The following is a 26,058-nucleotide window of genomic DNA, read 5'->3' on the forward strand; positions in this document are numbered from 1 at the left end:
CTCCCTAGTTGCAAGGTTCAACCCACCCCAATCAAGCGGTGAAATCATCTAATGACACCCTCTCGCAGCTCGGACACCCCGACGCCCTATCACGAGCCGAGGTTAGATCCCTCCTGCACGATCCATGCAGGGTGCTGAAAGGCACACCCAGCTTGATTCTGGATTGCAATTCGACTCGGTCAAGAGTGCATGAAACTCTCGTTCCATAAGCATTGATTCCCGGTTCTGCGCGAAATTGGGCTGAAACACTGAGGACATATCTAAACGCCTACACCACGTCAGCCGGGCTTGTCGAACCAACCCGCCCCGAGCTGCCGCCGCTGCGACTCGCTCTGCCTGAGCTACTTCATTGTGGAATCGTGTCGAGTCCAGAACCTCCGATAGGCTGTGTGTCTGCTGTTTACTTGTTGTCGACCTAATATTGAGCGTACCCAACAAGAACAATAACACCGCCAACATGCCTTTCTTCCGCAAAGAGACCCAGTCTCATTCAACTTCCTCAACTACAGAGACAAAACAACGATCTCTGCGTTCATTATTCAACCGCACAGCTCGCACTCCAGTCAAGCAGCCAACACAAACACAAACACATACCTGTCAGGCACCAGCCATCCAACAGCCCAACCCTTCTCTCTCCCTCTCCCAATCCACGTCAGAAACCCAATTCCAGTGGGAAGACATCGACCCCCCAGCCGAGTACAACTATCTCGTCTCCTCAAACCGATCCCAAACAACACTGTCAGCTACCGCTACCCCGCATCACCACCAACAACTATCCCAGGTCGAAATCGCAAGCACAGACCCCAGCATGCTGAACCACTCTCACTCCAATTCGTCACTACCCGGCTACAACGACGTAAGTGGTGCCGTTGTCGTCGATGTCGACGGGTACCCGCGCTTCCTGACGCCTCAGGAAGAAGAGGATAGAAAGGATACTCTGCAGCGAGCTGTAAGGGAACGGATGATGGGGCTGCCGCGACGGACGGACTTTAATTGGGAGGCATCAGATGGGCCGGTTTTGCCCCGGTATGAGTGTGAGCCACCTACTGGGGCTGTGGGCGTTCCGGCTGGTGTTGCTGGTGGTGGGAAGTGATGTCGTGGAATTTAAGGAAGTCATTGTCGAGAGGGACCAAAGGAATTGGGACGGATTTCGGTGGCGTTTACATACTTGACAATTACACTTGCAATTATTTTACATTTATTTACGAGATATGACTTACGATACCTAGCAACCAGTCCAATGCAACAAATTGCGCTGATATAATGCTTGCTTGCTCTATACTTCGGTGCTATGTACTTTTAAACCTTAATCAACTCCATATCTACCCTAGTTCCAAACCAATATAGTCTATCTCATCACGAAAAAGACTGAGGAGCCATTCAGCTTCTGAAAAGCCTCAACCCACCCTCAACATCATCCTCACTCTCCTCTCCACCATCAGCCCCACCCCGTCGAACAACATCCTCTTCATCCTCACTCCCCTCCCCAAGCATCCCACTCGCCGTGCGTCCTAGCAGACTAGCAAAGAACTCATCCCTCGCATGTCTCGTCCACGCCCCGCGCTCCTCAGGCGCCATGAAATTCTGCAGTTTCTCATGCACATCGAAGCGCATCTTGCGCCCCTTAGATGCGCGCGTGTCCACGTCCCGCTTCACTTTGTCCTTGCGCATACCCGTCACATGGTGCACGTTGCGCGACGGCAGGAGGTGCAGCGTGTCCAGGCCGTTTGTGATCGCGTCCGAGGAGGACATGCGCTGCTCGACGAGTTCGCGGAGAAGGGATTGGTAGAAGACGCTGTCGTCGTAAATATCTACCTGTTCAGCCGTTTCACCATTTGTAGTTGGGGTAACTGAGGCGTTGCGCGCCCGCTTAGCGCTGCGGAGATCCGCCGTCTCGGATGCAACGTGGGCGTCTAGCACGGCGGTGATGGTTTGCTGCTTCCCGGATGCGGAGCCGAGGAGCTTCGTCTTTGAGTTTGCGAGGGTTGTGGCGTTTGCGCCGCGGACCTTGAGGGACCATTTGTCGAGCACTGCGCGGCGGTGCGTGACGGAGTCGGACTCGAGATCTGCCATGCGTTTCCAAAGGGAGGAGGTTGAGGTGCTTGGTGTTGCTGGGGATGGGCGTTTGCGCTTCTTGGACTCGTCTGTGGTTTGGGCGTCGACCAGGGTGAGGCGGAGGTCTTCGAGGGTGGACCAGAGGGTGAGGGCGGCGGATTCGGCGGATTTGAAGGCGTCCGTGTCGGCATCAACGTCGGGCTGGGCTTCCGTTAGTTGGTTGGTTGCCGTGAGGCCCTTTTGGAGCTTGATGCGAGCGTTGAGAAGGGCGTCGAATGCTGAGCGTTGTTGTTTGACGGCTCGGCCTTTTGTTGCGTCCGCTTTGGAGGCTCGCGAGATGGAGGCTGCGATGGTCTTTTGGTCCGTGGCCATTAGCTGGCGGAGTTGTTCGCGGTCGTCGGATTTGGCGTCGTCGAACTGCACTCGGCGTTTGGATGGCTTTGCAGTTTCCTCGTCTTCCTCTTCCTCTTCCTCATCTTCGTCGTCCTCCTCATCCTCGTCTTCGTCGGACTCTTCCTCGTCAAATTCTTCCTCGTCCTCCTCACTATCTTCTGACCCGTCCATCTCCAAATCATCCTCATCCAGTCGACCCTTTTTGCTGACAGCCTTGGATTTGCGCGGCCTCTCCACTTCACTTTCTTCGGAAATGTCCTCCTCATCGTCGTCGCTTACATCGTCATCACCCTCACTCTCTTCATCGCCCGAGCGTTCTTTGAACGGATCATCATCGCTCTCCTCTTCAAGAGCATCCCGGCTAACTCGCGAACCGGCATATTGTTTCCCTAACGAGACGGGGTCCTCGTTGCGAAGTTTCGCTTTCCTAGTAGCAATTAACACAGTGCCGCAAAGTCATTCCCAATGGATAAACTAACCCAACAGCTTGGTAGTGCTCCCTGCCGGCACTGGCATCCTTCTCGTCTGCCTCTTCATCGCTGGAATTCCCACCGCGCTCGATATCCTCAGGATCAAAGTCTAATCGGTCAGCCATGACTTTGAACCAGAAGTCTCAAAAGTCCAGATAAATACCTCGTGGTGTAAGGTCCTCCAAGTCAGCAATCTGCTCTGCCAGCGATTTTGGCGCCATTTTCTATGCAAAAGCGAATGCTCGTGAGCAAATTTGTCTGGAGAAATTATTTTTCTGCCGCGACAATATTTTCGAGCAATCAGGAGGCGGTGAGGCAAAGCTAACCACTTCGACAAGTCGGAGCGCTCTCGGAGCTCTCAATTGGGGCTATTCTGCCGGCGGTGAGAACTTATCGTCGGCAGTATTGTGGGTTCGGCCTCAGGCTCGCCGTTGCTTCTCCTCACGACATCAACTTTCGCAGAAGATGAGTGTACAACGGAGGTTGTTTTCGACATTTCAATGTCTGCGACATGATAATCCGCTGGTTTGTTTCCCTGAGTCAGTATCAGTTGACACCGATTTAATCAAACACAGGGCCTCCCGCGCTCCGGCACCCCGCCGCCATTTCCCCGTCGCGGCCGCGGCCTGCCAGAGAAGCGCAAGATTCGCGATGTGAAGAAGGTCATTGCTGTCTCCTCCGCGAAAGGAGGAGTAGGGAAATCGACCATCGCTGGTGTGTACCTTCGTATCTCTATTCGAAGTCAAGCTCACCTCTAACCCGACAGTGAATCTCGCCCTCTCCTTCGCCCGCCGCGGCATCCGCACCGGAATCCTCGACACAGATATCTTTGGCCCATCTATACCTACGCTCCTCAATCTCTCTGGCGAACCCCGGTTAGACGATAGTACGTATCTCACAATATGGAGTAACTCCGTCTCCTCAGTTCTAGCTAACTTCGTAACTAGAAAACTGCCTCATCCCCCTAACAAACTACGGCCTAAAGTCCATGTCAATGGGCTACCTCCTCCCACCACCCCCCGAACAACCCAACCAAACCGACATCCAGCGCCAACCAATGGACACAACCCCTATCTCCTGGCGTGGTCTTATGGTCACAAAGGCCATGCATCAACTACTGCACTCTGTATCCTGGGGTCCGCTGGACGTGCTATTCCTCGATCTACCACCAGGAACCGGAGATGTACAGCTCACAATAAACCAGGAGATCATCCTCGATGGTGCAGTTATCGTAACGACGCCGCAGGATATCGCTCTGCGGGACGCGGTGCGCGGGTTTGGGATGTTCCAGCGCATGGATGTCCCTGTATTAGGAATGGTGCGGAACATGGCCTTCTTCGCGTGTCCGGAGTGTGGGACCAAGACGAAGATTTTCTCGGCTGGTCTGCATGACAAGCATGGCCATGATCATGGCCATGGTGGCGAGGCGGATTGGGGCGTGTTGGCGGAGTGCAAACGGCTTGGGGTGGATTTTTTGGGTGATATCCCGCTTGATGCGAGGGTTTGTGAGGATGCCGATCGTGGTGTGCCGACTGTTGTTGCGGAAGAAGGGGACAGGAGCGTAAGGAGGGAGGCTTTTACGGATGTGGCGGAGAAGGTCGCTAAGAAGGTTGGCATTGAGTGGTAGATTGCCTGTCTGTGTTATATATTAGGCATTGTATACTATTATATTAAACCACTAAACGAGATTAGCTCACTATATATCCCACTGAAACTCCATTACGGCAAAACTACAATACGTAACTTCACTCACAAGAGCTGCAGATGGTCTTGGATGACTCGTGGAGACATAGTCTATAGCATGCAATAGTATCAATCCTTCCTATTAGGGCTCATATTATTCTCCCTTCCTACTACCTTCAAGTCATCCTATTCGTCTCATATTTTCACTCGTATATTCTGTACGCCGTCTCGCAGCTCGAATCGGAAGCCGCTCTGAACTCTCGATATTCTATCCTCAGTCCACGGTCAGTCCACCCAATTTAGGCTTTAACAGCCGACAGAACCTAACTTTGCCAGTCACCGTCTGGAAATATTTAATGAAACCAGAGATGCCCCTGATCCAGAGAGCTACCAGCCCTCCAGCACCTCCATACTCTTAGCGAAAACAACCTTCTCGTTGGTTTTTCTAACACCATGGGCTGCCGGATGTATCTCAGCCCTGAGGAACTCATCCAACTTCGCCAAAAGCAGCTCGATGAAGTAAGACAAAAGCTCTCAGAATTACACCGAAAGCTTGAAGATATAAGCGCCGAGCTCGACAAAATCAAGAGAAGGTCTGGTACGCATGCTATTCGGGTCCAGTACAGCAGTGACAGATGGCCTAGCCAGGTACGATACGAAACAAATCATTCTTAGCTGGGCAAATACCCGGTACTCAGTATTAAAATCTGACAATTTGCTTCAGGACCGACATGGCCCAGATCAGGAAGGTCGGATGCGAAACAGCGAGACTGAGGGACCAATGCCTCCCCTTTTGGAACCCGACGGATAGGCGGAATCACCTTTAAATTCTCAGGTAGTTGATGACGGTTCTAATTCAATTGCTATTGATGTGCTGTTTCCATGAGTTGATGTCACTTTGAATGGACAATAAACAGATTAGAGGGCGACTTGTGTTGCTGCGTACGGTGAGCGCCGAACAGTGAAATGAAACAACTTCTCTTTCTATACTACTCCCAAGCGGATCATCGCCTGCACGCGGACATATACTACCTCTAGTATGGCCATGCGCAATGTGCCGATCTTCGTTCTGAACCAAGGTACTGCGGTTAATCAAGGCTAGGGCTGGCGACAAAGACTTGCCGACGTCAGGAGCTTCGCCATCCAACTGTGTTGAATTGGCGAGCGCCGTTTCCCGAGTGGCGCACTTGCCGAGCTCGCTGGAATTTGCCGAGTGCTCGCCCAATCGGCCAGTCAACGATCCAGCGTAAGCTTACCTCGCTTCCATAGACGGTTCATTATCCCCTGCATGTTGGAGGCCCCGACTTTCCGGGGAGCGCCAGTAATCATGATGGGGTTACCAGGGGTTGAACTTAAGAGGCAGCTGTGCCCCAGATTTTGTTTCAGTAACCAACCGTCTACCCACACATAAACTCCCACGATGCAGAGCTCAGGTAAGCCCCGATAAGTAACAAGGCCTGGTAGAGTAAATGTTAAGGTAGTCAGGTCCACAATGCAATGCCCTTCATGGCATCGTCAACCAATACCGCCCGGACATGGCGCCCTATGAGGCCATCTACCGCGAAATACACAGTGACCCCGAGCTCTCGGGGCAGGAGAAGGAGACCTCCTCACTCGTCGCCAACCATCTCCGAAAACAGGGTTTCGAGGTGCACATTAATATCGGCGGGTATGGCGTCGCCGGCATCCTGCGAAACGGGCCAGGTCCTACCGTGCTGCTCCGCGCCGACATGGACGCACTCCCGATGGAGGAGAAAACAGGGCTGGAGTATGCTAGTAAAAGAACCGTCCGGAACAAGGACGCCAGAGAGGTCCCCGTGATGCATGCATGCGGACACGATACCCATGTTACGGGCCTGCTGGGCGGCTCGGAGCTGCTCCATGCCGCACGAGACCAGTGGAGCGGAGCCCTGGTCGTGATCTTTCAGCCGTCGGAGGAGGAACTGAACGGCGCCCGCGCGATGCTCGACGATGGGCTCTATGACAAAATCCCCAAGCCGGATATTGTCCTCGCGCAGCACGTTGTCCGCATGAAGGCCGGGACGGTTGCCGTTCGGCCAGGGCGGCTACTAACGGCCACAGACGCCTTTGACGTGCGCATCTTTGGTCGTGGCGGTCACGGCTCTTCACCACAGATGTGCGTTGATCCGATTGTCATCGGTGCCTCGATCGTCATGCGCCTGCAGAGCATCGTTAGCCGCGAGATCACACCGGGGGAGCTGGCCATTGTCAGCTGCGGGAGTATCCAAGCGGGCCACGCGCCGAACATCATACCAGACCAGTGCGATCTTAAACTAAGTCTGCGGTCCTACGAGCCGAGGGTCCGGAAACGACTGTGCACAGCGGTCAAACGGATCATCGAAGCAGAGTGTGCAGCATCGGGGGCAACAGAGAAGCCGCAAATCACGCATACCATCAACGCCCCGGCAACTAACAACGATGAAGAAACGGTAAAGGAGCTGCAGAAGACGTTTGGGTCCTATTTCGGAGACAACCTGGTGGAAACGGAACCCGCGACGGCGAGCGAGGACTTTTCATTGCTGGCGACAGCTGTCGGGGCGCCGTATGTCATGTGGCTGTTTGGAGGAATTGAGGCGGAGAAATGGGACGATGCTGTTTCGAGAGATGCAATAGATGAGCTGCCTGGTAACCACTCGCCGTTCTTTGGACCGGATATGAAACCTACGCTGAAAACTGCGGTGGATGCGATGGCCGTTGGGGCGCTGACTTTTTTGAAGACGAAGTGTTTGAATTAGCATAAAGACATTCAATAGCAGAATTAATATTTTCTTACTACTTGCTCTTCCAGCATATGCTATTGATACCTCCGCTGCCCTTGTAAAGATTTCAGACATCTTGTACTGTTGGCAAGGAATATTCCGCGTTTCTTTGGCCATTACATGTCCCGTAGGTTATATAATATCCGATGAATATGCTTAAGCCAAAGTTCTTTGAATGGAGGATGAAGGATAGAAACAGATGAATAAGTTGGGAGTTGCAGACTTGAGTGTTGGTTGAAGCAAACAGAAGCAGCTGAGTTAGCGCCTGAGGCAGGTTACAAACTGCCTCATTCATGAACTTCTTGACCAACTTCACTTTCTATCAGTATCTTGTTTTAGCCTGTTAACTCGTCAATCCAGTCCCATCTCGATCAATCCAATTTGACCCCAAGTTTCGCAGAGCTCAAGTTTGCTTCATAGACCTCAAACAAACCACATATGCCTATCTTCACATTTGACTGCAATGATCCCCAATGATGATGTTCTATGGTCCATTCAGTGAATGCTGAAGCTGAGGATACCTCTCGCTGCCACTGACAAACCACACCACAACACACCAACCAAAACAATCATCTTCGTCATTTACGCGTCTTCCATTCCACCAGAAAGTTTTTATTCACGCCGCCCATGTCGAGCTAGCCAATCTACTCAATGCAAAATGCCAAACCTCAATATCCGAGAATGGCCCCGGCAGCTCTTCCACTTCATCACGGTAAACACCCAACATCAACACCGAATCCGATAACACCAACTAACCAACCAAACCGCCAGGCCTACCGCCCATTCTACAACCTGCTGCTAGCATTCTACACCATGATGGACATGTTCTGGCTCGGCTGGGACGGCACAGACCCTGCGTACTTTTCGGCTGTTCTGAACGACTACGCCGAGTTGGTTATCTTGGAGGGGTTACATGGTTTCGGTGCTTTTGCCGAGTTGGGTGGTGCGGGTTTCTGGGATGGTTTCGAGGATGAGGACATGGATGGCTTTGATGAATTCGATGAGTTTGAGGATGATTATCGATAACCTACATTTCTACTTACCTCTGCGCTCGGGAGATGGATGGTATTCATGGCTGCGATGAACCTGTTGGTTCGAGATGGGAGGAACGGCCGGGATACGTCTGTGAGGCTGGACTGCAATTTCTTGTTCGTGGAATGGATATTGCTCGTCATTTGGTTGTGGCCATTGGACGATGGGCATTTGTTTAGAATTTGCTGGGTCTTATCAGATGACATATGTTGCTTTAGTATTGTGCATTGTAGGATATTTATAGATAGGTTCTGTCCTAAATTAAGATGAGAAAGAACGTATACATACGAAACTTCCCTCAACTGACAAAGGAGGTTGTTTCTGACGTGCTTTTCTAGCAGCTCTACGATTTACCAAACTTGTCCAGTTACACTTGAATGGAAGCAAAAACAAATATATATTTTTGGGCAATTCCAAGAATCTCCGAGAAGCTGTGTAACGTGTTTTGGTCACACGTGTTGCCTCGTATTGAAGTCCAAATATAAATAGAATAGCACTCGATCAAATTTGGCAATTTAACGACTCGAGGATCTGCGTTTCCTCGTGTTTTCTGGAGACATTGAGTTTGTCTAAATTTGGGTGTCCCTGAGCGGGCCGGGACCGAGTGCAATACTTGGCAACTTTGGCATACGGGTTGGAACTCCGCAAAGTTGCGAAAAACCCGATGACGATTTCGATATTATCGCTTACCCCTGCGCAAGAGCAGATTACCCCTGAAATGATTATTACGGAGTATTTTGTTGTTGGTTTCCTCTAGAAACACTGCCCCGTGGCTTTGACGACGGTCCCGTATACCGGTAGTAGGGCTGCAGGTGGGACCCGTGTGTATATCCACTTTGGCACTGACTGAATAAAAAATACCATCAAGTTATCAACTAATTGAACGTGGCTAATCATAGCCTTGCGATCAAGTCTCACGCTTACCAATTGAGGTAGCCCGGCTGCTGCTGAAAGGGTCAAAAAGAGTGCGCCGGCAGCAGCTCGCAGCCTCTTGCCGGGTTTGGCCGTAGCATGATCTAATTCTGGCTAATTCTGGCAGTTGAGGGGTGTGCGTGATCTGCTTGGGGGCCAGAAGATCATGGGCGAGAGAAACTCTGGAGCCTACCTTGATGGTCGAGAGTTGACAGAGGGAAAGAGGCCAGATATCGACAGTTTAGGGGTCGGACGAAGTATTTTTAGATGTACTTGTTAGCCCATGAGTGGTCGAGCCTAGAACACGAGATCAATGAAGATCCAATGACCGAGGGGGTTCCGTTGCACTGGAAGCGTAACGCCCAGGGGAAGATACTGTGTCGGCGCTTTCCATGGGGTTCAAAGAGTTTCAGTTTATACTGACTGAGGCAGAAAGTATTGGGTGTGCGTTTCGTATGAGAAAGCGCGAAACATCCGGGCGCTAGAAGCTTGTGCGAGAAGAGAGGATGACATGCGTTGAAGCTCACGTTTCGCCTCGCGCGCGTCAAGCATGACATCGAATCTTACATCAGGGACGAACTTCTCGCAGACTGAGTATTGACGTGCATGAGATGGTGTGCATTGGTTTCCGTGACGCCAGAGGCTTGCTCGTAAGAAGACCAACATCGTTGTAACTTAGACTGTGGCTGGAGCGTTGGCTGGAGAGTACGAGGGAGCGAAAGAGAGTCGAGAACTGGCGCAAAGGGGCTGAGTCGCAGCCACTAAGTGGAGCCACTTGAGGCTGAACTCGAGGCTGAGACGGTAAGCCGTCAAACAGTAAGCACAGGCACAGGGTCCGCCCGCCCAGTGGTTCCTCCCGAGCTGTTATCTTACGAGTATTGGTTTTGACAGCTTGATCCTAGCGCTCGGTCCACAATCTGTGACGGCCAGAATACGTGAATCCAGAATACCATTATTCTTAGAATGCACGAAAATAGACAGATGTTGGTACCGACAGAACGGATCAGACATTCATCGTCTCAGAATGATGGTCGCGCAGAGGCGAGCGGCTGTGGAGCGAATGGGACTGTTTGTCGCCAGAGCTGCAGCGAGGCTCACGAACCAACCGATGAGATCGATGGAAATCGCGATATGTGCAAGGTTGATTTCCGATAACAAAGAGGTGAACCGGCCAGCCTGGGATTACAGGCAGCAGGAACTGGATAGTAACACAGAGGGTGTGGCTCAGGTTGCTGCTAACGGGATCGGGAAGAGAATGAGGCGCAGATACGAGGGTGAGCCACAAAGAGGCTTTCTTCAGCGGTGACTCCTCGACGCCGACTACTGGGAAGGGCATAGCGGACAAGAGCAGTTGACCGACTGAAGGGAGCAGAAAGCAGGGATTTGACCAATCAGGGTGTCGGCAGGTCCTCCAAAGAGCGAGAACGAGCAGAAAGAGACGGAGAGCACAGCCTGCAGCTAAGGAATAGCACGGCACTAAGCGGCACTAAGTTAGTGCCTCGAGTCATCCGCCCCAGGCAGCCATCCGCCGCTACTGTAGGAACTCTCTCTGCTTTGCGTGCACTGCTCCCTCCTTCACCGTGTCTCCTGTGACCAATGCTGTCATTCCAATCTTTCGTCCGCGACTGGGGTGGGTGCTCCAGTGGAACCTGGATGCCTCCCGCACATCTATATAGTTCCCCTCCCCCTCCCCCCCCCATCCTCACTTCTTCTCATACCACAACACACCACAAACACTCAACCAGCACGCATACCAAACTCACCCATAACACTGGTGCTACGTTACTGCTATACTCTTGATACATCCACACATCAACACATCGACTGCTTCATTCACCACCGTCACGCTGTCGCCCTACGTATCGTCCCGTCTTTCCTGGCCGCCCTTCTCCATCCGGGAGACTCTATATCGTCGCAGCGTCCCTGCCACGACCACCATCCCCAAGCAACCCCGTCTACGACGAACATCCAGCATGCCTGCCCCTGTCATCGTCAACTCTCATCCCGTCCTCCCCGTGAGGGAGCTCGGGGCCGACGAGGAGTACGTCATGGAGTCTTTTGAGCGACACGCCGACCACTGTTACCAGTGCAACGACCCCTTCCGGACTCACCAGGAGGGCCGCCAGCTGTGTGACCGCGGAGACCAGTACGCCACCGACGTCGACAAGTACCTCTACTCCAAGAACAGCAAGTCATACTCGACCGTCGACCGTGAGCGCAACCAGCCAACACTCGTCAAGATCCCACGCGAGTGCATCGCTACCCGTGAGCTGCTCCTCGCTATCGAGGACGGCCTCATCCTGAAGCACAAGGCAAAGGCCCAGAAGCTCCTGACCGAAAAGTCCAACACCCCGGTCATCAGCTACGACCGCTCATACCACGTTGCCCCTCGCCGCTCCTCACCTGTCACTGAGATCATCGAGCGCCAGCCGCGCACAGTCAAGAGCCGCCGCGTTATCGTCTACCCTTCTCCGCACCGTGGATCCTCCAGCCGTGGCTCCCCATCCAGGGGATCGCTCTACGACTCGGACGCAGCTGACCGTATCGAGCGGGTTAAAGAGTCCTCGCGCATCTACCGGCCGGCTGAGTACCACCGCTGAATCTATGGAACAATGCCGCACCGCACTGTACCGTCCACGTCTCGATGTCTAACACTGCCGATTCGATCAACCATCTGTCAAACTGCAGCCAGGTGCTCACTACAACCCTCGGGTCGGGGCCACCCCCCAAACCCCATTAGAGTGAACCGGATTCACCGCGCACATCTATTCTAAGGGTTTGCTATCCATGAGTTGATAACACCCACGGGTCCATTCCTCATGCGATTACCCCATTGGAGCCGTCCTAGACGGCCTCTTTCTTACCACGCAATAATACATCCAAATTGCGATTCGCTTTTCAAACATGGCGTCGAAAAAGAACCCCGACCAGAAAAAAAAGTGATAATTCCATCAAAAGCAGAAAAACATTGAGCTTCGCTTGCCTTGTTCTTACTGGTTAATTCCCATGAGTCACTCAGCTCATGCATATTTGGCTTCGAGCTTCTGCACCAAGGAGGTCCCCGCATTGAAGGATTGGATTTATCCACTGCTATTGGATATTTTCCACACCTAGCTGATTCATGTATTCTTGCACTGTCTTCCATTACTATTTCCTTTGTTCAAGTTATGTCTTATGCTAGTTAAACAATCAAGAGTCATTCGATTCACATCCATTCAAGCAAAAGTATCCACCTAGTCCTCTGGTAGATAGCATACTACACCTTTGTGAAATCCTCTACAACATTCCTACCTCAGGCCCCCCGCCCCACACTCACAAAGGGTAGTCTAGTCTCGTCCCAATCCCGTCCCCGAAACCAAGGCATGCACAAACCGATCCCTCTGTAGTCGACACAAGAACCATCCGCCCTGAAGATGACATGCCCCACCACCCCCTCCCCTCTTCAGATCTAGGCAGTGACTCACTTGCTCACTCAGAACCTTACCTAACCTTGCTTTTCCCATATTAACTAACTATCCTCGTCTTTCCTATTCAAATTCAATACGATCCACCGCCCAGAACTAGACCCTGCTGGTACGTGGAACGGTTCGACAAGGACAAGGACAAGCTCGTCAACCAAAGGGAGCGATGCGCCCTGCATATGCACCCATCCACGTAAATCACATCGGATGATCGGAACATTTCCAATAGGTAATTCGGATAAATTGCCTAGGGAACACAATACATAACACGGTGGCGAATATGCGGCTCAATAGGCATCCATCCATCCATGGTTGTGATAGGTTGGTATAGGTAGGCTCCATACATACATTCTATAATGTATACGTGGCTACTGGCTAGATTTTCAGAGGTGAGGGGTATCGGTTCTGGGCTCTTCTCTCCGTTTCATTCAAGGATTCATAAAATGCGGTAGAATAGAGAGGGTTCACCCCGACCGAGGGTGAAAGAGAGAGTGTGTGGTGGTGGTGGTGCGAGTGGGGGCGGGGATGCAAGGCGTTTTTCTGTGGCACAGACTAACACAGCTAACACGAGGGTTCAGCTGGTATCTCGCCAGGCTGATTTGGCCAGAGCCTGATTATTAATTCATAAAAACTAACCAACTAACTAACTAAGGAAGAAAGGAATATAGGAGTTTCCGTTTATTTGGTTTGAAATGGACGAGGTGCTCCAATCGGGTGTCGTTTGTATTGTTGGTTAGGGTTGGGTGTATACACGCTCCTATTGAGTGTTTTATTTATGGTGCCTGGTTAGGCTGACACTAGAATAGGACTGGAGTGGCAAACGGAAGTTGTCTGTGTTCCAGCTGGGACTTGACGTCGTCTGTATATTCCTGTTAGAGGTGGTTAGCTTCCCTCCCTGCTTCTATAGCTATACTCAGCAGAGGTGTCACTGTCTGTCTTCTGTATGGAGTTTCCAATATCTCATCAGTGGAGTAGGATGAAACTGTGACATCGCATGCGATCGAACAGATATCGTTGAATGGCCTCGGACCAAGAAGGCCGTTATAAAGCTATAAAGACTAGAAAGTCCTATAAGTGACTACTGAGAATTCGCAACTAGATTTTGATTCTTCTACCTAACTCCTATTATAATAACCGAGAATTATATTATATCAGACACCCTGCCCTAACTGATAAGCAATAGAACCATACAGAAGAGAACGAGACTCTAAACAAGAAATGGCGAAGACGGAAATTCCGGCCATGAACCGCAACGGAAAGAACCGGATTACAGGATTAGGGCAACTCTGCCAAAGACCGCACTGGCCAACTGCAACTCGGAACTGTCGACTGGTGTGGTCGCCTGACGCCTAAACGGGACCAGATCAGATCCGGAACCAGACCCGATACTTGATTCCTGCTTCAACATTTAATGGCCATAGTGGATGTACCCAACCGATCTACAACCCCGCACGCGTAGTGGATGGGTGTCTCAGAAGCAGAGGGCGGGAAGGTTCATAGCTCAGGGAGAACCCGATTCTCCGACTCGATGCGCCCTCCCTCCATCCAAGATAAGGGGACCATGTGACTGGTTTAGTTGCGAATCTTTGCGAATCTCTGCTCAGAGGAGTGGAGGAGAGATGTGGCGAAGCGTTGCTCCCGCGCGGATCAGACCGCGACTAAAGCAGAGAACGGACCATCTTGCAGGGGTGGTGCAGAGTTGGGCGGATGAGCGGCTGGGATGGTCATGCGGCCAGTCAGATGGTTTTGGGAGATTTAATTCGGGAGATTTGCAGGTGATGTATATTGGAGGTATTCTCACTATAGGCGATAAGGTACTAATATGCGGGCAACTGCTGCTTTCCGGAGAAATAACCTAAAACTGCTTGATAATGTGGACTGGTGTATATGTTAAATAATTGTTTTCCCGGATAGTTAACCCCGAGTGAAGCAACGAGAGCGACGCCTGGTTTACAGTTCCCGATTGGGAATGCCGTCGTGAGCCCTAACTCGGTGGACCGTCACAGTAGCCGCCTCTAAATAGCTTCCACTCTTCTGGGTATTAAGATTTTAATGGTTGCGGTTAAAAAGACGTGCAAGGGTGGTTTACACATTTGTAGCTTGATATAGCAAGAAAACGAAGATGTTTGCGTATATAGTGTATCATTGCTAAGTGAGAATGAATGGAGGTTACCTCTCCAGGACCATATTCCCGTCTCTCTCATACAGTCTAACACTAACATCATCCACCCCATCCACCCCACGCACCGGAACCCCATACTCTCTCTGCTCATCATTATCTTCATCTCTATACAAAAACAACAGCGGCACAACATCATTCTTCCACTTCGGCACGCTCCTCATCTTCCACAACGTCCCCGCCAGCGTCGCAGCAGCAACAACCCAAACAAACACCGGCAGCGCCAACCACTGCCACTGCACAGACACATACGTCGCATTCGCCCGAACAGTCCCCAGCGCCAGGCCCTCGGTACTATTCGCCGCCCTTTCCACCGTCGGCGTCGCCACTGCCGCCGTCACAGATGTAGTGTTATACATTGAGTCGCGGTATGCCTTGGAAGCAGCCTGGGCCACATTCCCCATCATGCACGCGAATCGCGTCGCGAGATCCTTAGTACACCCGGCCATATCCGCGAAGCCGATAGCCTGCATTACATCCGTCGCGGCGTACTCGACTGTGCTATCCGCGTGAAACGCCTGCGAGAAGGACCCCTGCTGCCAGAACTCGCCGCCGAAGATGGCCTGGAAGAAGTTGCCTATGGCGACGGTGGACGACCAGTAGATTTTGAATGTCTGGCCGGGGGTGTATATTCCGAGCTCAGGGCCCCAGGGAGGGTGGAAGAGCATTGAGCCTGATTTGTCGGTCGTGTAGTTTGTCCAGATGGCGAGGGTTTGGTCGGAGTAGGTGTTGTTTGTGACTTGGGCGCGGAAACTGCGTACGATGGGTTGGATGGCGCACTCGGATGCGGCCCAGGTGGTGTTGCTTGGGGGTGGGTAGCCGTTGTACCAGCCCTTGGGGAGGCGAGGGGTGATCCATTGGACGACATTGCCGAAGGTGAGGTTTGAGTAGGCGTAGCGTGAGTCGTTGCTGAGTGTTTGGCGGATGACGAAGCCTTTGTATGCGTTGAAGACGGTGTCGCCTCGGATGTACCACCCTGTTAGGTTGCTTTTTGGGAGAGTGACGGTGCAGTTTGTGACGCCTGCGACCCGATCGTCTTCGCCTGTTTCGTGGCATGCGGTGACCAGTTCGTGGGTGATGTCTGTGCAGAGCGAGTATGCGTCGAGGGATGCCGCCGCCGGCCAGGTGCAGTTCGCAGACGGGCACGAGTACTGCGGGATGGACCAGGGCTTTTTGGGATCACTATTCAGGATGGCGTTGTAGACGTTCGATTTGAAGTTCATGTCGACGCCTTGCGCTGTGCTGTGTCAGTCAATGATCTGATATAGGGCTTGTGGAGGTGCAACCTACCGGCTGCGCGCGAAACCGTCGGGCCCTGAAGAGCGTACGATGTCGATGCGCCAGTTACGGCCTGACTGTACGGATCGTCGACCAGCCCTGGGTAATATCGCACCAGGTTCTGCGCGAAGGGGTCGATGCCCAGCGCCAGAATGACCGCCAGGCCCCCAAGCGCCGCGAAGTGTCTATCAAGTCAGCGCCTGTCATTGATCAACTGATTCACTGATTCAACCGAGTAATGCATACCTCGCCCGCAAGGTCCAAATTAGCTCTGCAGCGCCATATAATCCACGACTCGCAGAATCAAACGTCCTCAGCTGGCGCATCGGTCGCGCCCCCTGCGAGATCCAAACCCACTTCAGCTGCCCCAGCGCCTCGGTACTGGACACAACAATGCACCCTTTGGATATCGTGCTCATCCATGAAATCAGCGAGTTCAGCGACATATGGCTCCAGTCCGGCTGGGGCTTGTGGTCGTGTTTGGCGAGGACGACGACAAGGGCGACGAGGACCCCAGCAGCAAGCACCAGGCCCAGGATCTCCCATACGAACCGCTCGTTCAGCGTCGTCAGGAATGGCTTTTTGTCTTTTGGTTTTGATTCGTCATCTTCGTTCTTTTCGTACTCGTCGCTGGGGTTTTCGGGGATGGTTCGTCGCGGCATTTCGATCTCGCTTGTGGAGTCTGATCGCTTCTGTATGTGGGTTGACAGGTCGTATGGCGTTCCATTGTCATTATTATTATCATTATCATTATTATGGCCATTGCCAATGCCAATGGAATTTTCACTGTCCGTCGCCATCCTGTCAGTCTGCTGAATTTGAAATTGAAACAACGGCGACCGGCGCTTCAACTGTTATAACTTCAACGCACCCTTGACGCCGCCAAGACCGCCAGCTATGCGCGATCGTATACGGTACCGATAAAGAGTTAGAGCCTGCATGGTAGCGCTAACTGGGACGCTGTTATTCGCGAGTCCTCCGACTCCCCTCGCCGAGTCTGCCTTGCAGTCTTCCATTCCCGGCGGTTCGTCCCGCGAGGCTCTCATCTTGGTACAGGAATGAAGGGGCTATCGGTGTTTCAGGCTGAGTTCAGCATAATTATTGGCTTTCTCCTCTTGAGTCTTAGCTTGGGTTGTTGCTATGGGCTGTCCTCTGTCGATGATTCTGTATAGTTATTCTACAGTGTCAGAACCCTATCCGGATCTGGATGGTGTATACGAAGTAGATCCACTGGTGGAGCTGTTATGTAATCACGATTCAGCAATTCTTCTCTTCCCATTCACCTCTGCCCGGCCTTTTCTGGCGTTATTTCATCTTAATTTGGCGGCAAACCGGCAAACAATATAGATTCTGCGGATTGGTGCGAGGATAGCAGCAGATTCCCTGCAAATCTCCTGCCAGAGGACCCAGGGAGCGACGATGGGCTCGGGCCAGAACGGTCAGCTTACAGGCGATTCTACGGTGCATACTCCGTACACACAGGGTGCTTACTCGACATTAGATGATCCACAAGTGATCGACCCGGCTATGCTTGACCTTAGCCGGTCGAGACCTGGGAATTTAGACATAGATCCTCAGCTGTTGGATGCTCGCGGAGACCACGACAGCGCAGGTGCTGGGATCAAGGCCATATCACATTGGCCGGAGAACTACCTACCGCCAAATGAGATACCTGGGGTGCATAGTGATGTACTCGGCGGATTTTCTGGCGATCTTCAAGTAGATGGTGGAAACAAGGCTGGCCGCGGGCTCCCTCGACGGAGAAGCCGGTACCTGACCAGACACTCAGCAGCAGCTGGTCCCGTTGTTATCCCCAATGCCAGTTCTCATGATCCCATGGAACGATGGCGGAACTCACCACCAGAGGAGGAGCCGGCGCTGATCCCGGATATCATTGATGCGTTGAAAACCACGCCAGAACCTGCGAAGCCAAATGGCTCACGAGGCAACAATGCATTCCGTGACTATCGTCGCGCTGCATCGACGACTAGCGGCGAATCCAGTGCCTCCTCTCGAGACTCGCAGCAATCAGGGCGCTCCAGCTCGTCAGGCCGGGGTCGGCTCCGGGCTGGCAAAAACACGCGAAAGAAGCAGAGCAACACCAATGCGCTGCGCCGCTACTGCTGCACCTTTTGCTGCGACAGGTTCAAAAGCAAGTATGACTGGGCGAGACATGAAAAGTCCCTCCACGTTACTCTAGAGGCATGGCACTGTGCTCCGTTTGGCACCACCATCCCATCCAACGCACTAGGCGAAACCCTCTGCGCCTTCTGTGGCATCACCAATCCAACCCAAGCACACATAGAAACCCACGAACCAACAGCCTGCGAAGCCCCATCTCCACCCAAAACCCGGCGGTCCTTCCGGCGCAAAGACCACCTCGTCCAACACCTCCGCCACGTCCACAACGTCCCAGCGACAAGCACACCACCGGATCTCGCGTCCTGGAAAATCGGCCACTCATCCATCCCCTCGCGGTGCGGCTTCTGCAATAAATCCTTATCCACCTGGGCCGAACGCACCGAACACCTCGCCGAACACTTCCGACACGGCCAGACCATGTCCTCCTGGATCGGCGAGCACGACTTCCCACCGTCCTTCACAGCCCTCGTCGCAAACGCTTTACCGCCGTACCTGATCGCCTCGGAATCACACAGCTGCATCCCCTTCTCCGCAACGAACTGCGACGTGCAGGACCACTTTGCGCAGATCTCGTCGCGGGCCGTCGTGCATGCAGCGGACCAGGCGAAGGCGAGTACAATCGCTGCGCCGCAGACATCAAGAGAAGCCTTGCCATTGCCGTTACCATTGCGCGCCATTGCGCCGGGTGTTGCGCCGGAGCAGCTGAGCTCGTTTACGCAGGTGCTGACGCTGCATCTGAGCCGGTTTGCGCGGGAGCAGATCCAGGTCCGCGGGGGCGAGGTGCCGAGTGATGAGGTGTTCCAGCAGGAGGCGCGGCGGGTGCTGTATGATTCGGAGGATTCGTGGAATCAGACGATTGCGGATAACCCGGAGTGGATGATGGCGTTTAGGGGGTTGCATTGTGATGGGGGCCTTGGACCTGCAGTTGATTAGATCTGCTTGTGGTGTTTACGTATTTTTTTTTATTTTTTTATTTTTTTATTTTTGGATTGATGGTCTTTGGTTAAATGTAGCAAGGCGCTCGGTGTTCTAATGGAAAACATTATCTGGTTAATCGGTTCGCATTAGTGTACTTTGTATGCGATGTATCTAGAAGGGCGTAGGGCGTAGGCGTAGGGCGCGGTGCCAACCCACATATAACCTACCACGCACATCAAGAACGACAAAATCAACACCATGTCAAAACTCTGCAGATTCATGCAGCGAAGCTACTCAAGACTGTCACCACTGGCAGTCTCCCGGCCTCACATCCACGTCCTGGGACTGGGAAGCATCGGCACATTCACGGCGCACGGTCTCCAGGATATCCCAGAACCCCCAGAAGTAACCCTCCTCCTCCATCGCGAATCGCTTTACGAAGAATACATCCGAGACAGCGGCCGAATAACCCTGCGCACGCTCGATGGAGGTATAACCAAGCATGACGGGTACAATGTCGAGCTCTACAAGAGCGGAAAATGGCAGACGCCATCATCATTCACACCAGCAAACAACAAGATAAATAACCTGATTGTAACAGTCAAAGCGACGCAGACTGTATCTGCCCTTGACGCACTCAAGTCCCGACTCTCACCGTCCTCGACAGTGCTCTTCCTCCAGAACGGCTGCGGCATGATCGACGATGTAAACGAGCAGCTGTTTCCGGATCCAACGACGAGGCCGAACTATATCGTCGGGGTCATTTCGCATGGGGTTACACTTGACTCGCCATTCAATGCAACGCATACAGGTGCGGCTGCCATTTCTCTAGGATCGGTTCCTCGTGCAACTACACCAGCACAACAACGCAGCGGAGATACGACAGGAGAGGAAGGAGAAGGATACATGCTGACCACCCTCCTCGCCCAATCCCCCCGTCTCGCCGCAACATCCTACACATACACAGACGTGCTCCAAATCCAGCTCGAAAAACTCGCCGTGAATGGCTTCTGCAACCCCGTGTGCGCACTACACGACGCCAAGAACGCGATCCTATTTGGCTTCCCTGAACTGCGGCGGGAGATACTCTCCGAGATCTCGAATATCGTGTTGCATTTGCCGGAACTCGCTGGTGTTCCTGGGGTTAGGGAGCGGTTTTGTGTTGAGAGGCTGGAGAGTACGGTGAATGGGATTCTGGAGAGGACGAGGGAGACGACGTGCTCGATGGTTGTTGACTTGAGGGGTAGGCGTGAGACAGAGGTCCGGTATATTAATGGATACTGGGTGAGACGGGGGAGGGAGGTTGGGGTTTCGGTGGCTGTGAATGAGCGCTTGATGCGCGAGGTATCAAAGCGGAGTGTGCATAGCCAGAATGTAAGTATAAGAAATTCTTTATGCTGATTTGAATTGTGGGAGCTTAATGTGATTTGATGACTGACTTCTATATATCTATATAATAACAGTATATCTAGCTGAGCTCGATGATGCGTCTTGAAGTGCAGTTTATACTGATCATTTCAGCGTAATTACAAGCGTTAGCGCGACCAGGGATTGCGCGGGATATCACGTAGAGGAGCTGGTGGGGATTTCGAATTCAGTCGCTTATCTAGAGCCAGCCGGGTGAGTTTATCTTGGGTGGCGCATTTCCAGTGGGTTGTTTGTTTTGCTGGCTCGACGGTTACTTTGGCAAGCTCAGCATATGGGGATGGGCTTTGGCCTTTTCAAGGATCAATAGAAGGGTCTATACTCTATGGCGAGATAAACTCGGCTCGGATCAGATAAGATCAATCAACTCCGACTTCTCCCGCACCAGTTTCCTTTACTAACGCCGAGGCCGAGACTGGACCTTTTCAGCACACCTTCTTAAGCTCTTTCTTCTCTTTTCATTTCGGTTAGCGGCCGGTCTCGGACCACCACGAGTCATGGACCCTGCAAGCGAGGGTGCAGTGGCATGCACAGTGGGCTCGAGTGGAGAGCACGAGGCTATCTACGGAGTAATCTAATCTGATCCGATCTTCACCTTTCTTCCAACCTTCGCGCAAACACATTCTACCTAAAATTCACACAAGCTGAGTCGGCTTCTCTACGGACAAGCCTAAATATTATCCTTCAATGGATCAACTCCGTTGTGCGGGAGCCTGACCGACGCAGCGCCGCAGTCTGCGTGTGCCACTATGTGGGCTGCCCAGGCCAGGGTGGACCAGCCTGCCATGCCTCGTCCTCGCATACGGTAAGCGTCGCTCTTTAGCGGAATTGGACAAGACTTTGCTGCAGTCGACGCTTTCTCGGTCGCTGCTCCGGGCGTGGGATCATTTCCTTCTTAATCCCCGTTCTCGACCCTCTGCTGCTCGATCTCTTCACAATCTCCGATCTGAGTATCGGCTGGTCTCTGCTGTCCGACCCCTTTTTTTATTTTATTGTTGCCGTTGTCGGCTGCTGCAATGGCTATCTTCGATAAAGTCCATAATGTCGTTGGCGAGGCCGAGAGAGCGACGGTCGACGATCCGATCGCCCTCCAGGTGAGGGCCGACGACAAGGAAGCTGGGCCAGGCTTTGCTAGCGAAGAGCCGGGGCTCAAGGACGAGAAGCCAGCTGAGAATGTTCAGTCTGGTGTCCAGAAAATTGAGGCCGTCACACTGGCCTGGTCCAAGAGCTCCGTCTACGTCCTCCTAGTGCTGTATGTCTACCCCGGTGCAAAACGTCTCTGCATAGCTAACGGTCCATAGCATCTGGTTCATCACCCTGGTCAACAACATGCGGAGTGTCGTGGTCGACAGTTTGTCGCCATACGCTACCAGTTCGTTCCTGGGCCACTCGCTTCTGACGGTCATCACTGTTGTTGCGTCGTCCATGGCCGGCGCCGTGTACATCCCCATGGCAAAGGCGCTCGATCTTTGGGGCCGTGCAGAGGGCTTCCTCGTTATGCTGGGCTTCTGCATCCTGGGTATCATCCTGCTATCTGTGTCCAAGAACCTGCCGACCTACTGTGCCGGACAAGTCTTCTACCAAGTAGGATTCGGCGGTCTTAGTTTCAGCTACGATGTGCTCTCCGCAGACGTGACCAGCCTGCGAAACCGAGGGCTGGCCTTTGCCTTCACATCGTCTCCTGCTTTGATCTCGGCCTTTGCTGGATCCAAGGCTGCCGAGCAGTTCCTGGCCCATGTCAGCTGGCGATGGGGCATTGGCGTCTGGGGCATTATCCTCCCGGCCTTTGGTATCCCGATCTACCTCATGCTGGCGTGGAATCTGCACAAGGCCACCAAGAAGGGGTTTATTGTTAAGGAGAAGAAGCACTGGTCGATTACCCCTGACGCTATCAGGCGTGGGATCTGGTGGACGCTTATAGAGTTCGACTGTACGTGACGCTGCCAGTTCCAACTTCAAATACTTACACTCACAGTGCCTGGAGTCGTCCTCTTCGCCGCCGGAATGGTCGTCTTCCTCCTCCCCTTCACCCTCGCCGCCAGCGCCCCCTCAGGCTGGCGCAGCGGATACATCATCGCAATGATCATAGTCGGCTTCGTCCTCCTCATCCTCTTCGGCCTCTGGGAAATCTACGCGGCGCCCGTCCCCTTCCTCAAACACCAATACCTAACAGACCGCACCGTGCTAGGCGCCTGCATGCTCAACCTCACCTACCAAATCTCCTACTTCTGCTACTCGTCCTACCTCACCTCTTTCCTGCAGGTCGTCTACGAAGTCGACGTCGCCACAGCGGGGTACGTCTCCAACACATTCAGCGTCGTCTCCTTCGTCTTCCTCTTCATCGCCGGCTGGCTGATCCGCTGGACCGGCCGCTTCAAATGGATCCTCTGGGCCTGTCTCCCGCTGTATATCTTCGGGCTCGGCCTCATGATCCATTTCCGGCAGCCAGGCGGGTATATCGGGTACATTGTGATGTGCGAGGTCTTTATCTCTGTCTCCGGGAGTATCTTCATTCTGCTCTGCCAGATTGCCGTCCTGGCGACCGTCGACCACCAGCACGTCTCTGCTGTGCTGGCCCTGCTCTTCGTCATGGGTAGTATCGGCGGTGGGATCGGGAGTGCGATCTCCGGCGCGATCTGGACGAATACGTTTGGGGCGAAGTTGCTGCGCAATCTGCCGGCTGAGGTGATGGGTGAGTATGCGCTTATCTATGGGGATTTGGCTACGCAGCTGGGGTATGCGCCTGGGACGGAGGTGCGGGATGTGCTTAATGAGGCGTATGGGTATGCGCAGGTGCGGATGCTTGCGGCTGGCACGGCGGTGATGGTGCTTGGGTTTGGGTGGATTGCGATGATGAGGAATTTGAATGTGAAGACGATGAGCCAGACGAGGGGGAATGTTTTGTAGGTTTACTGGATTACGAAAACATGTCTATCTTGATGGCTTCAGTAGATGGTACTCTTATCATTATCTTCTCTCAATCAATATACACCAGATATCCCAACCTCACCCTTTCACGACCTTCCCTCAACCTTTCCGTCCTGCACCTCACTCTTACCAGCATCACCCTCATCATCACCATTCTCTACAGCTGTCGTCCTCTCATCAAGCCTCACATTCTCCAAAAAGAACATAATCACCAACATGGGCACCAGCGACGCCAGGGCCGCAATACCCAGCAGCCGCTGAGACCCTCGGTACGCGGCATCAATCGCCTCACGCACGGGCGTCCCAACCTCGTACTTCTGTGCCTCGACTATGCTCGAGAATATCGCCCCGCCCTGGTCTTTGTATTCGGGTGGCAGATGCTGGGAGAGTTTCCCGGGGAGCGTGTTTCGCCAGATTGCACCGGCGACGCTGGTTACGCATCAGTATTATCAGTGTTGCATTCACTAGGTACCTAGGGGGGAAAGGATAAAAATAAAAGGCATACCTAGTCCCAACCGCGGCCCCAACACTCATAGCAGCAAAGAAAACCGCCGTAACGACCGAGACTTCGCCCCGCGAAACCCTCGCCTGCACGGAGACCTGGGACGCAGTCTGGTAGAACCCGCGGCCGATGCCGATGAGCGATTTCACGGCTACGAATGCTGCTTCGGTGCCTATTCGGCCGTTGCCCATGTCGACTAGGTAGAGCAGCACGCCCATGCCGAGCACGCAGAGGGGCACGCCGGTCAGAACCCAGATCTGGGACCGACGGGTGTATTTCATGAAGTAGGCGGCGAAGATTCCGGAGACTTGGAAGGCGACGCGGAGGGAGTTGCTAGGGTTCGTTAGGATGGGTGTCTATCCGTAGCAAATAAAGGGGATGTACTCAATCCGCGTTGCCGTGCCAGGGCTGTAATGAGCGGCGACCTGGAGGTAGCTGGTGAAGAAGACCGTGAAGACGGAGTAGTGGAAGAAATCCAGAGCGCCGAGTAGACAGGCTGCAGCGACAGTTCGATTCCTGATCATGCGGTACGGGATGAATGGCTTTTGGGCAACCCAGGTATCCCACGCGATGAAGACGGCGAAGATGACCACGCCTAGTACGAGCATTGCAATGAACGAGCCCTTGTGCCAGTCATCGCTGTTCCCGGACCCTGTGAGTGACAAGGGGATGAGGAAGAGCGATAGACCCAGGAGAAGAAGGACAGCGCCGAATCCGTCGAGCTGGATCCAGACTACGTTGTAGATGCGTCTCCAGTAGCTCTGGTTGCTGTCGTCGTTCCAGCCGATCATCTCGGATGTCTTCTTGGGTGCTGGCGTGCGCCGCTGGTAGTAGAGCATTGCGCCGACCAGCAGAGTAGAGCAGACAGGCTGGATGATTGCCCACATGCCGTAGCCCCAGCGCCAGTGCGAGTCTGCCAGCATGCGGGTCGAGATTTCGGTGCCGATGTAGAGGGCTGGGATGACGGTAAGCGAGTCTGGGAGGGTCGACCAGACGGCGCGGTTGACGAGGTCTGTGACGTCTGCTACGAAGACTTGCTGCGTGAGGCCAAAGCCGGTGGAACTGGCTTGTTAACGTGGACTGGATGCAGGGGCTGTTATACTTACCCGATATTCTCGAAGATGCCCCCGGCCTATGCACTCAGCTATGGTCATAGAGCTTGTGTTTAGATACTCACAATGTACTGCGAAACATTCTTGCATGCCGCATAGATGGCATATCCAATAGCCTGGAACAGGATAGAGAGGGTGAACATCTCCGCTCGCCCAAAGACCTGTACGGATGTCAGTGCCACCGGATTCTAAACCAGGATACCAAGGCTGGACGTACATCTCCCAGCTTCGCAATGATGGGATACGCCGCAATCCGCGTAATATTGGCCACGACATTCGCAGCCGACATGGCCGAGTGCTGCTTGAACGAGGATGTCGCATACGGCACGTACACCTGGGTGGAGTAGTCGCCAAAGTTGTTCACCAGAGAAGCCAGGAACAGTCTGTCGAGAATCAGCAAGGCAGGACGCTTATTGATTTGATTGACTGTAGAGTACCCGGTGAATGTTATAATCAGCCCTTGGCGCGTCCAGCCCTTGCGGAGCATCTCGGCCCTGCGTACACCTGCCTGCAGACTCTCCGAGTCTGAGGCCTCTTCATTAGGACTGTAATCCGGCTTTTCGGTCACTGGTTCTACTGCAGCTGGTGAGCCCTTGGGCGCCGCCGCGATCTCGTCGACTGCCGAAGCCATGATGACAAGTTGTTGTAAGGCTGAGACAAGAAGTTCTGGTTTGCAGCAGATGCCGAATCTTAAGTAGTCTACGCCGGTCTTCTCAGACTACTCTGCACATCTATTCCCGGTTTGTGGGCCTCGTATTCAGAGCGAAGAGTGAGCCCACGGAGGACTG

The 26,058-nt window shown here is 53.2% G+C and overlaps 12 protein-coding genes across 12 annotated transcripts; 9 read left to right on the plus strand and 3 right to left on the minus strand.

Moving 5' to 3' along the window:
• Positions 1-457: 457 nt before the first annotated feature.
• Positions 458-1,093, plus strand: APUU_80509S (uncharacterized protein; the record flags this gene model as incomplete). Its single annotated transcript, XM_041696798.1, has 1 exon — positions 458-1,093. One exon carries the CDS (start codon positions 458-460, stop codon positions 1,091-1,093), a length of 636 nt encoding a protein of 211 aa, XP_041562392.1.
• A 287-nt stretch (positions 1,094-1,380) lies between these two features.
• On the minus strand, positions 1,381-3,139 carry BFR2 (AATF family protein; the record flags this gene model as incomplete). Its single annotated transcript, XM_041696799.1, has 3 exons — positions 1,381-2,875; positions 2,928-3,027; positions 3,082-3,139. The coding sequence occupies 3 exons, from the start codon at positions 3,137-3,139 to the stop codon at positions 1,381-1,383; spliced, it is 1,653 nt and encodes a 550-aa protein (XP_041562393.1).
• A 244-nt stretch (positions 3,140-3,383) lies between these two features.
• Positions 3,384-4,545, plus strand: APUU_80511S (Mrp/NBP35 family ATP-binding protein; the record flags this gene model as incomplete). The annotated part of the gene is made up of 4 exons (XM_041696800.1): positions 3,384-3,443; positions 3,494-3,632; positions 3,685-3,804; positions 3,866-4,545. 4 exons carry the CDS (start codon positions 3,384-3,386, stop codon positions 4,543-4,545), a joined length of 999 nt encoding a protein of 332 aa, XP_041562394.1.
• A 509-nt stretch (positions 4,546-5,054) lies between these two features.
• Positions 5,055-5,412, plus strand: APUU_80512S (uncharacterized protein; the record flags this gene model as incomplete). The annotated part of the gene is made up of 2 exons (XM_041696801.1): positions 5,055-5,249; positions 5,326-5,412. The coding sequence occupies 2 exons, from the start codon at positions 5,055-5,057 to the stop codon at positions 5,410-5,412; spliced, it is 282 nt and encodes a 93-aa protein (XP_041562395.1).
• A 609-nt stretch (positions 5,413-6,021) lies between these two features.
• Positions 6,022-7,357, plus strand: APUU_80513S (putative zinc metallopeptidase; the record flags this gene model as incomplete). Its single annotated transcript, XM_041696803.1, has 2 exons — positions 6,022-6,034; positions 6,087-7,357. 2 exons carry the CDS (start codon positions 6,022-6,024, stop codon positions 7,355-7,357), a joined length of 1,284 nt encoding a protein of 427 aa, XP_041562396.1.
• A 682-nt stretch (positions 7,358-8,039) lies between these two features.
• APUU_80514S (uncharacterized protein) lies at positions 8,040-8,407 on the plus strand (the record flags this gene model as incomplete). Its single annotated transcript, XM_041696804.1, has 2 exons — positions 8,040-8,093; positions 8,153-8,407. 2 exons carry the CDS (start codon positions 8,040-8,042, stop codon positions 8,405-8,407), a joined length of 309 nt encoding a protein of 102 aa, XP_041562397.1.
• A 2,891-nt stretch (positions 8,408-11,298) lies between these two features.
• Positions 11,299-11,925, plus strand: APUU_80515S (uncharacterized protein; the record flags this gene model as incomplete). The annotated part of the gene is made up of 1 exon (XM_041696805.1): positions 11,299-11,925. One exon carries the CDS (start codon positions 11,299-11,301, stop codon positions 11,923-11,925), a length of 627 nt encoding a protein of 208 aa, XP_041562398.1.
• A 3,030-nt stretch (positions 11,926-14,955) lies between these two features.
• Positions 14,956-17,043, minus strand: APUU_80516A (DUF3176 domain-containing protein; the record flags this gene model as incomplete). Its single annotated transcript, XM_041696806.1, has 3 exons — positions 14,956-16,202; positions 16,256-16,428; positions 16,490-17,043. The coding sequence occupies 3 exons, from the start codon at positions 17,041-17,043 to the stop codon at positions 14,956-14,958; spliced, it is 1,974 nt and encodes a 657-aa protein (XP_041562399.1).
• Positions 17,044-17,662: 619 nt separating this feature from the next.
• APUU_80517S (uncharacterized protein) lies at positions 17,663-19,318 on the plus strand (the record flags this gene model as incomplete). Its single annotated transcript, XM_041696807.1, has 1 exon — positions 17,663-19,318. The coding sequence occupies one exon, from the start codon at positions 17,663-17,665 to the stop codon at positions 19,316-19,318; it is 1,656 nt and encodes a 551-aa protein (XP_041562400.1).
• Positions 19,319-19,561: 243 nt separating this feature from the next.
• Positions 19,562-20,775, plus strand: APUU_80518S (ketopantoate reductase family protein; the record flags this gene model as incomplete). The annotated part of the gene is made up of 2 exons (XM_041696808.1): positions 19,562-20,677; positions 20,767-20,775. The coding sequence occupies 2 exons, from the start codon at positions 19,562-19,564 to the stop codon at positions 20,773-20,775; spliced, it is 1,125 nt and encodes a 374-aa protein (XP_041562401.1).
• Positions 20,776-21,744: 969 nt separating this feature from the next.
• On the plus strand, positions 21,745-23,635 carry mirB (MFS siderochrome iron transporter MirB; the record flags this gene model as incomplete). Its single annotated transcript, XM_041696809.1, has 3 exons — positions 21,745-21,980; positions 22,030-22,658; positions 22,704-23,635. The coding sequence occupies 3 exons, from the start codon at positions 21,745-21,747 to the stop codon at positions 23,633-23,635; spliced, it is 1,797 nt and encodes a 598-aa protein (XP_041562402.1).
• A 107-nt stretch (positions 23,636-23,742) lies between these two features.
• Positions 23,743-25,901, minus strand: APUU_80520A (uncharacterized protein; the record flags this gene model as incomplete). Its single annotated transcript, XM_041696810.1, has 6 exons — positions 23,743-24,085; positions 24,162-24,491; positions 24,543-25,220; positions 25,265-25,290; positions 25,336-25,431; positions 25,488-25,901. 6 exons carry the CDS (start codon positions 25,899-25,901, stop codon positions 23,743-23,745), a joined length of 1,887 nt encoding a protein of 628 aa, XP_041562403.1.
• Between the last annotated feature and the right edge of the window lie 157 nt (positions 25,902-26,058).

Source organism: Aspergillus puulaauensis, chromosome 8 (assembly GCF_016861865.1).
Source record: "Aspergillus puulaauensis MK2 DNA, chromosome 8, nearly complete sequence".
Classification (NCBI taxonomy): Eukaryota; Fungi; Ascomycota; class Eurotiomycetes; order Eurotiales; family Aspergillaceae; genus Aspergillus; species Aspergillus puulaauensis.